The sequence below is a fragment of the Leptosomus discolor genome, chromosome 10 (genome assembly GCF_034619465.1).
Source record: "Leptosomus discolor isolate bLepDis1 chromosome 10, bLepDis1.hap2, whole genome shotgun sequence".
Taxonomy (NCBI): Eukaryota; Metazoa; Chordata; class Aves; order Leptosomiformes; family Leptosomidae; genus Leptosomus; species Leptosomus discolor.
This window is the reverse complement of record NC_141400.1, coordinates 15,652,025-15,663,823: the sequence shown is the minus strand read 5'-3', so window position 1 is coordinate 15,663,823 and position 11,799 is coordinate 15,652,025. Positions and strand designations below refer to the sequence as shown.

The window sequence follows — 11,799 nt, the reverse complement described above, 5'->3', positions numbered from 1 at the left end:
TTGTTACTAGTGAAAAAGATGTTAATAACTACTGAGACCTCACATGTGCCAAGTTGTAGAGTCACAAAAATATGCTCAGATTCCCTCAAAATAACAAGCCGTAGAGGTTGAAACTGGTTTCCTTGAGACTTGTAAAAAGACAAAGACTATGTTTGTTCGATGTAGGCAGATGGCATATGAAAAGAAAAACTGAGAAATGAGGAACATGTACTGCAAGTGTGAGTTAAGGTTTTTGAACAAGGAACAAAATACTGGCAGCAAGTTGCATAAAGATTCTGGTGTAAAGCTGGCGAGGTCCCTAAGCCACCGCACAGAGCCGGCGGGTTGAAGAGGCTGTGGAAAATAACGGTGAAGTGGGTCTTTTGGGCCCGGCTGGATTGTTGAGCCTCTTCCAATGGACGCTTACTGTGGGTTGGTGAGAAGTAAAGCAATGAGCTGTGGCTCCATCGGTGCCCAGAGGAGCCTGGCTTTGGTGGGGGGTGTGTGGGTGCTAATGTGTCCTTGTTAACAAGTTATTACTTGATTAATTACTCTGAAATGAACATTTCAAAGCAGTCTCTTGGTGAATCATACCACTTGCAGCAGACCCAAGAATTTGGTTTTGTAGTATTTCCTGTTTGTCAAGCGTGCCTTTTTACTGATGAAATGCAGTCTTAACTTCTAAACTAACACCCCAAATCTCCCCAACCACAGATTCGGCAGTAGCGATAAAGGAGAATTTGCAAAGTGTGACGCGTGCGTTTCTCGCCAAGGCCGCATTCATTTCCCATGGTGCTGTAATGCCACGCATCCCCCTGGGTGGCACGAATTGTAATTGGCCTCAGACATCCAAGGATCGTTCCCCGAGCGTTGAGCTGTTGTGTTGAAGACCCCAGCTTGGAGCCTTCCTCACAAAGTGCATCCTGACTTACCGGAGTGTATTTTGAGTCTGTTCCTACTCTGCAAACCTGGAGCTGTGTTTGGGGGAAGGAGGGGACCTGTAACTGCAGAAGCTTGTGAAGAACCAAATGTAATAAGAAGTAACAATACCAGGATGAGCTGCTTCTAGCCTGGGGGGAGCTGTGAAGTTATTACTTTATTGTCCCATTAAAGGTGCTGCATTGTATCTCTTGCTGAGTAAACCAGAAATTTCCCAAACTGTCCCTCGTTGAAGTGCTGTGCACATGCATGTTTTCCCAAAGATTTTAAGGAGTTGGTGACAGCTTGTGACCAACTTCTGCTCAAAAATGGATTTTTCTTTTATTTTTTTTTTCCTTGACACTTGTGTTTTTCCTGAAGTTCATGTCAATCTGTCATGGAAGTGTTTTCTAAAGGCTGAATTGCTTGTTGAAATGGTGTAAGCAGAAGTAGACTCCTGGTGACATTTCCCCTCTGACTTCTATAGCAGACACCCCAGATGAAATCCTGGGTCACCAGTAAATTCTGTTAAGGTGGTTTTATTTCTGTTTCAGACTGGGTCTGCTAGCAGCTTGGAGGGTCTAAAGTCACATCGTACGAGTGTGTTGCAGAGAAAGGGAGCAGTTTTGCTTTCCTACATGCGTGTTTTTTTTTTTAAAAAAAATGTACAGTTGTATATTTGAATTAATTAACTGAAGTTTTTGACTTGATAAGCTGTCACAGTGCGTTTTGAGGGGGATGAAGAGCCAAATCAGAAGAACGAACTTGCTGCATCTCACGTGGAAGAAACTCTGGGTCTGGTCACTTCTTGTTGGTTTTGTGCACAAATTCAGTTCTGAGGTTTTGCACGTGCGACTATACAGAGAGAAATGAAGTGGCTTGACCATATCCTGTCCCCTCTCTTCACCAAAATTAAGGGAAAACCTTAGCTGATAATGAATGCTGCCTTCCCTTCTCCATTTGGTTTTATAAACCTGAAGTCAGAGTAGTCTTACCCGTATAAAGCTGCTCCAAAACACAGGATCAATTTTTGAACTGATGCATATTTTGTTTTTGCAGAGTGGGGAGAAAAGTTTTTCAGGGCTAAAATGCTGTTTTTCTCATGTTACAATTATAATTCTGATGTCAGAGTAACATTTCTGAGGGTCTGCATTTTTCTACATCCTCTGCTGCCTTCCATTTGGAACAGAGAGCTTTTATTTTGTCTGTTAGCCAGGAAAAGGTTTGTACTGCAGAATTTTAAAATCCTCAGAAAACTACAAAAAGTGACCGAGCGCTGGAAAAGAACTGTACTCTTCCTTGGTAAACTTACGGTATTAATTAATAGGATAAAATATCTGAATGCTCTTCTAAAAATTCAGAATCCAGTAACAGAATTAAGTTATTCCAGCTGAAGTCTAGACCGTCTTTCGCGTGGTCAACTCCACTACTCGGAGTAAGAGCAGAAGGTCAAGTCATTAATTTGTAAATGCTTGTTGTTAATTTCTACAACCTCGCACGTAATTTAGATGCTTTAGAGCTGATTAAAAGTAGCAATAAAAGGGCCGGGAAAAATCCCATCACCTTTCAGTTGCTGGCGATACATAATTCAATCATGGTACAAAATCTGTAGATACGATTGCAAGAATTTCACAGTCTGCACGTGCAAAACTGCTGTTAGAGTTCAGCAGAAGGCTCTTGTCAGGGGTAGACGTTTTCTGATGGCTGGCTGCTTTGGAAAATGGTGTGGTGTGGAGAGAGTTAAGGTGTGGTGGAGGAAACACGTGTTGCTGCAGAGCAATGAGGAGGCTGTTGTAGAGCATGTGGGAGCGGGAGGGCGGGAGAGAGGACTGGAGAGCGGCTGCACCCATCCCACCTGGCTGGGGTTTGGTCCACGGTCAGCAAGATGAGAAATCAGATAGACCTGCTGGCCACCGTCACGGTTTTGGGAGTCCTGGAGCAAGGTAAATGTCCTTTATGTAATGCTAGGCAGTATTAAGTTAATCATATTGAACTTTGTGGAACTTGGTTCCTGTATTTTGCTTGGGAGTCTCCGTGGAATGGAAGCTGCTGTTTTCCAAGTTGCTAAAATTCTGTTCGGCCGTTCACAGGGGAGCTGTGATGCCGGCGGAGGTTCATTATTTAATAGGGACTTAAAATGATCCACGCACCTCGCAGCCAGCATCCCAGAAGGAAGTGAAATTTAAGTTTTACTTTGAAACTTAAACCAATTTCAACAATCAAATGTCTTTAAAACCTTTTTTGTGATGGAATTTTAGCAGGTAATTTGTAACTTAAGAGTGGCTGGAGGTAGCTGAAAGAAAGGCAGGGTAACACACAGGCTGCTGAGGAGGTTGGTGTACAAACGTACTTTGTATGTACGTGGAAAAGAGCCTCGCATGCGCGGGTGTTTCTCCTCTGTGACCAATATCGTTGGGTGTTCATGTAGCTTAGCTGCACGGAGCAGGCGACGATGAGTTGACAGCACACACTAATTTGGAAACTCATGCGAGCCCTTGTGGTCAGAAATAGATGCAGACATCTTCAGAGAAACTCGGCGGCTTCTGGTAACTTAAATAGACGCTTTTGGCTTGGGCCATTTAGGCAGAAGCGGTAGCGTTGCCGAGCTCTGTCTGCCTCTGGGGTTTAACTGTGGGTCCTTTGGGCAAAGGCCTCTCCCCCTTCAGGACGGTCATGGAAGGGGCCACTCCCCCTGCCTAGGGTGGGGACAGAGCCCCTGTTTTACTAAAATCTTCATGTTTCTATGAGGGAAAGTTTGTTTGTGGCTTTTTTTTTTTAGTTACTGAGTCAATTCACTTGCTCCTCTCTGAGCAGCCTGATGTTCTTTTAGCCATCAGATGGTGAATCTTTTAAGGTAAGTGCTATTTAACACACAAATACTCAAAGAATAGACTTAAAGGGTTATGAATTATCAGTAATTTCCCTCAAACTATTTACAGAGAAATATCAGCAACTACAAATGGAAGACGTTTTCTTCAGTCTTAGGATTTTTTTTTAATTTAACTGGGGATGGAGGGAGTGTTTAGTGTGCAAAGAGAAGACATGAAAACTTGAAACTGAGTTGTGGAAATGTTGCTAAGCCCTTTCCATTGGGAAACCCTCAGTGGCCAATTGCTAGAGGGCAATTTTGTCTCAAATATATTTGTTTTACGAGAACTTCAAGTGTTTTAATAAACATTGGTTCATGGTATGCAAACCATATGTAGGTGTGAAGCCAGCAGAGAAATAGCAAGTGCTGGCACCTTCTTATCTATGTTAGATGGGACAAAGTAGCCTCGTTTTCTGGTCTCTGCATGGGAAGCCAAGGAGCAACGACAAGATAGTACGTGTTCCCTTTCTCTCCGGTAGCCAGAAGTGTGTGTGTGCTAAAGCCACCTTTAGAGCTGTGCAGTAGCTTTTTTGCATCTTTTGAAAGGCCGTTCTGTGTGCGAATTACAGATCTGAGGTTCATTCTGAGGAGGCAGAGCACTGAAACACTAACGTGCACTATAGGTACAAATACTCTTCCATCACATCCCAATGTAGGAGACATAATTTAACGGCTGAGCTTAGTACAGTGTTGGTTGATTTTTATTTTTATTTTCTTCTTAATTTTCTGGGAGCCCACGCTTTCCGCATTCTTTCAAGTAACTTTTCCCTTTTTAATTTAGTTATGCTCAGTTTAGCAAAGCTCTGAGCTTAGTGCTCTGTAGATACATGCCCCTGCCCGGTGTTGAATGCTGTACCAGAGAGCAGAACAACGCAACCACACATTTTTTTTGGTTTTTTTTTTTCCTCCTCTTTTTTTTTTATGGCTTCAAAGGAAGTAAAGGTTAGGCAATGTCACAGTCTGTCAGTCCTCACAGAGCTTGTTTGCCAGGTTCATTCAAATGTGGCAGATATCAGCTATAATATGGTTTGATAAGTTTGTGGACACAATCAAATAGAGAATGAAGGTCTGGCTGGTACTTCCCCTGAGGAGCAAAATGCAGGGAGAGTTCAGCCCCTACGAACTGTGTGGGAATCCACACAGATGTTTAATCTCAAGACGTGAATCATAAGACACTAGTTTGAAAAGTTCTGTGGATTAGACTGAACTCTCTTCCCTAAAAGTCCATGCCAAGAACATTTGTGCAATGTGTTGTTTTTTCAACACCCCATTCTGAGAAGTGCTTTTGGGGGCTGATTCTGCATCCTAAATGCTTCACCTGTACTCCAGGCTCGGAGGACAGCTAGCCATCCTCAAAAGGCTCTTGCTCCCCTCAGGTGCTTGTTTCATATATATCCATCCCTAAGCATAAGGGATCTGTTGCAGGACTTGTCTGAGTGTTTGCCCCTGGACACAAGCAAGATGTTAAGCATAGAGCTGGTGGAGAGGTTGTGTGTGAAATTGTTCTTACCGTGCTCAGCAGCACAGGAACGCTACGTGAGGAAGAGGGCAGATGGCACGAAGCAGGATGAAGAGCATTGCCCAGCACGGTCAGGTCTGTGCCACAAGCCAGAGCTGTGCACAATGCAGTAAATTTAGCTCAACCCAATTCTTGGGAGGTGGCTGGGGCGAGACCCCGAGAGCGCTAAATAGTTGCGTAGGAGCAAGGTGCTTATCTGATGTGAAGAGAAGGTGACAGGATTGGTCATGGTTTCGTCATCTTTTACCCAGAGCTCTGCTGCTGAGCTGCCAGTTGTGCGTTGCTGCAGAGCGAGCTGTCGGGTCTCACAGAGGGGATGCTGTGTTGCATCCCGCTGGATCTCAGGGGCAGGACGATATCCTCAACCATAACCAATGTGCTACACATGAGTTGAGGGGAAAGCACACTTGTTTCTCCCCACCTTTCCCTCTCAGCACCTCTCGTTTAGAGCTGGGTCACTGCACACGCTGTGGAAGGCAATAGAAGATGCATTTTCTTAAATGAAAGTCCGTGTATTTAAATGAACAACATGTTGTGTAATACACAGGTCACATAGCACCAGATTATTTACATTTCTAATTCCCTTTTCTTCTACATATGTTCTAATGCTTTTCTGCAGGCAGGCATGGATCTGTCTTGTCTTTAATCTTGCAACATCTGTCCCTACCTTCCCTTCTCCCTCGTGCTGTTCTGCTGTTAGCTTCTTTGTCAGAAATAGGCAGTCCTTGCAGCCTGGCTCCTTGTCAGTCTGTTCAGTGCTCTGGAAATGTTGCTACATTAGGACCTTGCTAATCCAAGTGACTTGCTTAGCAGCACACTGCCACAGCCACCAAAGTAATTGTTTCTATAATTTAGCTTTCTCCTATATGAAAATTGCCATTTTCATTAAAGGCAGCAATGCAGATGCATGTAAATATAAACACTTGAAACACGAACAGTCACCTGTGGGAGTGAGAACTGTCATCAAATAGTGAAACAGTCCAAATCTCCATGTTAACAGGTTTTCATCATTTTGAAGTGACTTTCCTTGTCCCTTACAAATGTACAAAGGAGCGATGTAGCAGACGCCTCGGCCCAAACTTGGCACAGGCTGATAACAGCCATTGGCAGCAGGTCTGCTCCTTGAACTGCTTGAGCCCTTGGGCTACCCTGTGGGAATGAAGTGGAAGAAATAATCACCCCTTCCCCATTTCATCGCATCGCCACGATGATAAGCGCCTCTAATTGACTTAATGATGTCCCAGTGTTTCACAGTTTGGATGCTGCTCTGTGACGTCCAAAGCTTTGCTTCCACTCGATGCAGCAGAAAGTGTTGCGCATCATTCCCAGCAGACTGGCTGAGGGTGTGCTAATGCTCCACATGCAGAGTGCAAGATTAAAAAAGCATAATAATTCTGGGTGTGGGAAGGCTTTAGTGTGCACTGCTGACCTTCCTGCAGGACCGGGGTGTGTTTGACCTGCTGGGGAGCAGCACCCAGGGCTCCGCTGCTGTGTGCTGGGCATGAGACTGTGCAAAGCACCGGCCAGCCCGTGGGCTCTGCGGCACAGGCGCCCTGCCGGGATAACCAAATCTGAATTTAAAGTACGACCTTGAAATAGATAGCACATCTCTTCCAGGTTGTGTGTGACAGCCCTGGACTATGAACTGAGATGGTATTGGCTATTTTCCTCTAACCACTTGCTTGATTGCGAGCTAGATAAAGCCTGGCTAAATAAAACCCTGCTGGACTGTCACTGTTCCTGTGTTGTTCTTTTTTTAGCCTATTTTGCACTGCAGGTGATCTATGCCCGGCGGAAGTACAAGATCTCCCCTCCCGAGACAACAGGTCACCCTGAATTTGAGCGGATCTTCAGAGCTCAGTAAGGTTTTGACTTTTTTGTGGCGACTCCATCTAGAAATGACTTGAGCCAAGTGACACTGCCAGGAAAGACTGAAGTCACCCTCGAGTTACCTTTTCACTTATTGCTACTGATACTAGATTTTTTAATGCTTTGCGTGCAAAGGTCTGAGTTTTGCTATGGAGCACTTTCTGTCTGGAGTGTTTCTGTCCATCCATGATAATCCTCCTTCTGGCATTGTGAGAGGCAGCTGAATTAAAAGTTAGGGGCTGTATGGAAGAGGTGCTGAACATTAATGTGTTATAATCGTTGTTTAATATTAATGCTGACTCTAAATTGTGACAGTAGCCGAAGTATTCATAACCTACTATTTGCTTGTAAGTTTTTGCAGTTGAATTGAAGCAAAGGGCCTTGCTGGCAGAACCAGCTATGAGGATGTTTTAATTTTTTTCCGTTTTTCAAGCCATTGTACTGTGAAAGTCGGCACTCGCAGGCCCATGCCGAGGGCTGTTTCTTTTTGCTCTGTTCCTATGGAGAGAGCAATGCTGGAGCTAAACTGGAAACCTTCACAGATCCCTTTGGCTTCCAGCAAGCACCAGATTCCGTCTTTCATCTCAGTCGTTCTGTTTTGTAAGCGATTGAAAGGAATTGGCCGGAGCTGGTTTGAAGGGTAGTTCGAGCACGGCACTAAATCCTGAACAAAGCGGCTGCGTTTCCTTGCCAGCGTGCAGGAAACACTTGGGGACTGACAAAAACACCCGCTTTGGTCCTTTTGCAATGCAGTGAAAGGACAGCCTGCATGGGCGGCATCAGCCTTTGCTAGCTGGAGAGCTGCTGAGGTGGCTTTTAATTAAATACTGGGCTGTGCATTAACCACGTCGGGCTGTGGGCTGTGGCGCCCTGGGAAGCCCTCCACTGTGCTCTGCAGAGGAGGTGACAGCAGCAAACTTGGGTTTGAGATGGTGTTTCTTCCTTGGGGGTTTTGCCCCTCCTTTATTCTTTTCCCTGTGGAAAAGATACAAATGGATAATTTGTTTTGATATATTAAAAAAAAAAGGGGGGGGGGGAAGGGGGGAAGAAATATATTGATTTATTACTCACTTGGGGAAACCTGGCAGCCTCCCCTTGCTGAGGCTTAAACTGTGTTTGCAGCATAATGTTCTTCAGAATTTTTCCAGCTCCCAGTCTGGCTCCATTCCCTAAGGGCTGGTAAATTTTTGGCCAAATTTAAGATTAAATTGCCTAGGGAATGGTAAAATGTAGGAGAAATGGAGAAACAAAACCATTGTCTTTAACAGCACAGCTCTCACAGTCCTTTCTTGCACAAAATCTGTGGTTTTGTCACTAAAAGAAAAAGGAAGAAAGAAAATCTGGCAGCAGATCTGATCATCTTCTGCTGAATTCTATCTAGGAGAAGGCTCCTTCTTGGAGCAATGCTTCTGCGGCACCCATATTTGGGCTGTGCTAGCCCAAGGGGAAGAGGAACCTCCTTAAATAATGATAAGGAACTCGTACAGCTTCTAAGCTGCAGCTGCACTAGATGCCTGTGGAGGTGCTTGTGTGGGGCCAAGGACAGAGCTCGTTGTTGCAGGGTCCATGTGAATGCGGGTGAGGTGAACATGGTGTGTTGTTTGGGTGCTTTTCTTCTCTGAAATACAGATATTTGGTGTCCTTGGTCACAGGACACCTTTCTCCCCAGCACAGCACTGCTTCTTACCAGCCCTTTCAGCCAGCTCACCTCTCTGGCCTCAGTTAACTGGTCTTGAGGATGCGGTTTTAACTCTCATCTCTGGTTCTCACCAGGGCCAATTGCTCAGAGTACTTCCCAATCTTCATCTCGCTCCTCTGGGTTGCTGGAATCTTCTTCCACCAAGGTAAGGGGGAACCCCAACCCAAACCACATACACAAACCAAAAAAAAAAACCCAATTTAAATCCCATTGTGACTCAGGCCTGTCCTCTCTGTACCGAAGAGGCTGTTACTCGGGGAAAGCAAAGTTCCCCTTTGGCCAGGCTGAGGAGGGCCCCAGCTCCAGGGTGCCTGAAGCTGCTGGTAGCAGCCGAGCTGGTCTCCTGCCCAGCAGAGAGGTTCGGTGGCATTGGCAGCCCCCGCTCCTTCGCCAGAGCCTGGCTGTCCACTCGGCACTGCTGCTCTTCGATAAGGTCAGGCTGGTCGCGTGGTGCCAAGGCGGCAGCAAGCTGAAGCAGAGCTGCGACATGATGCCCAAATCCCTCCATCAGAAGGAGAAACCATAACCCAACATCAGTCATCCACTGTGCATCCCGCACCGAGCGGGTTTAGGGGATTCGGCTGCTGCCACGGGGAAGATGGGAGGAAGGACCACAGAGGGGAATGTCACAAACCCAAGTCCCAGGGCAACTTTAGGGGGCAGAGAAGTTCATCCCTCACAAAAAGCGAAGGAAGAAAACCCATTTGAACTCCCACCATTTTAAAGCCAAGTCCCTCTGCATTTGGGTCTTGTGGCCAAGCCCCATCCACAGGGGGAAGCAGGGACATGGGTGACTGAGCCAGGCTGTGTCTGGGGACCCCTGGTCCCATCAGGACTCAGCTCCCCTCTCCTCCACAGGTGTGGCTGCGGCGTGTGGGCTGCTGTACCTCTACACCCGCTTCAAGTACTTCCAGGGATACGCCGTGGCTGCGCAGGGACGGTTAGTACCCGGCTGGGCACCCCAAACCAACCCAGGGAGGCTGGGTGCAGGATGTGGCCCCTGGGGCAGGTTTCCTTCCTGCGGGCGGGACTGAAGGCAGATCAGCATCACCTCCTCCTCCTCCTCCTCCCCTCCTGCCCCCATGTGCCACCTCTTCCCTGGCTCAGTCTCGAAGGAGGGTGGGGGACGCCAAGCCAGCGCAGGCGTTGCTTCGTGCCCCGTGGCGGCTGGCGGTGTCTGACGTTGCTTTCTCGCCGCGCAGGTTGGGGCCACTGTACACCAGTGCCCAGCTGCTCTGGCTGCTGCTGGGGCTGGCGGTGGCCGGGCTCCTGGCACACTTCCTGCTGCCCAGCTCCTCCGCATGGACGGCAGCGCTGGCACAGCCCCTCCAGCTGCTCGGCGCCTGGTGAGAGGGGCCGCGGCTCTCCCAAAACCCCTGCTCGCCCTCGGTGGAGGGGAGGGGCTTGCGTGGCATGGTCAGAGACCCAGTATCTCCCCAGCTCCGCGCTTACCTTTGAAGGGAGGCGGATGCTGGCCCCCCTCTGCTCACAAAGCTCTGCTCTCCAGAGATGATTTCCCTTCTAGAAAGCAAATGCTGCCCAGCCTCTGTCCCTGCTGACAAGCTTCCCTGCCAGGTTTTGTAGCACTGACTGCTCTAAAACCTCTAACGCCTTTGGCTCTGCCTCACAGAGCACAGATTAACCCATATGCTGTTGTCACTCCTCCTTACTGCTGTGCTGATCTCTGGTGAAGGATCACACCATGGATAAACAAAAATATAAATTCCTTTTCTCATGTAGGAATCACCTGTGATTGTTGAAGGTACTTGGGGACTGGGTGTGAGAACATCTGAGGGTTAGGCACTGGGTTGCGTGGGAAAAGCTGCTGCAATTTAAACTAACTTGAAAGGATGGGTAAACTTGTCTAAAAGCATATCCAAATTTTGGGGAAAAAAGCCTGACGAGTCAAAATGCTAGTGCCTGTGTTTGGCATGGACTTGAATGATCTTGACTTGGCCCTGACTTCACTCATCACTTATCCACCAGGAAGACTTTGCCCTCTCTCTGGCTTTCAACCTCCACTGCAAACCCAGGGTTCACAGGTAACTGCAGCAGGCATCGAGCCAGCAGCTCCTTGCTAAGTTGTACATAGGTATAAGAAAACCAACGTATTTTGTAAGACAGACAACTCTTCCAGCACTGCACCCTCAGCTGTACGGGTGCTCAAGCACCTTCCTTGCTCCCTGGTGAGGAAAAACCCGACCAACCTTTCTTTTCTTAATAACTGGTGAATGTTCCTGTGGCCCTGGGGCAAAAACTAACCAAAGCCCATCTGCTCTAAGTGCCTTCCCCAGCATGAGCGATGCTTTGGGAGTATCAGGTACTGGTGAGCACTGAGGAATGACTCCATTTTGGGTGTAGCGGCTACAGCTGGTCCCTGGCCCCCAAGGATGCCCACCTGTCCTGGGGAGGGGAAGAGGTGGGCAGAGCCAGAGCAAGTGCCTTTCTGCCACGAGTGACTCTCACTGCTACACCAAAGGTTTAAATTTAGCTTTTATTACAGTGCACATTATTTTATATATTTATATATAGAGATGTACTTGAAAAATCAAATGTATCCAATAATAAAAAATACAGCACATTAAAGTAGTATAATGCATTCCAGTGTATAGCTGAAGAGACATTGGGATTTACACTAATCCCTACTATTTTTGAACTGGGCTACTTCTGCTTTTTTTTTTTCTTTTTTCCTCCCAAAAAATTCACACCAATCAATAACTGAAATAGTTATTTAAAAAGACGGTTTCTGCACTCAATCTCAAGGCATGAAGACACTGGAGACTTCACTGTGAGTTAAGGGGCTGTATTCAATGCTGGCAGGCACAGTGTGGCGTATTTTGTTTTTTTTGTTTGTTTTCCCTGCCATACTCATAGCTCCAACCCCTTTGGATTCGTTCCTCCTCTGCTGAAGCAGGGTCAGTCTTCACCCCACTTAATCCTCGGCTG

At 46.9% G+C, this 11,799-nt stretch overlaps 1 protein-coding gene across 1 annotated transcript; it reads left to right on the top strand.

Moving 5' to 3' along the window:
- Window positions 1-2,782: 2,782 nt before the first annotated feature.
- On the top strand, window positions 2,783-10,203 carry LOC104345659 (leukotriene C4 synthase). Its single transcript, XM_009950183.2, has 5 exons — window positions 2,783-2,840; window positions 7,046-7,145; window positions 8,928-8,998; window positions 9,712-9,793; window positions 10,056-10,203. The coding sequence occupies exons 1-5, from the start codon at window positions 2,783-2,785 to the stop codon at window positions 10,201-10,203; spliced, it is 459 nt and encodes a 152-aa protein (XP_009948485.1).
- The last annotated feature ends 1,596 nt before the right edge of the window (window positions 10,204-11,799 follow it).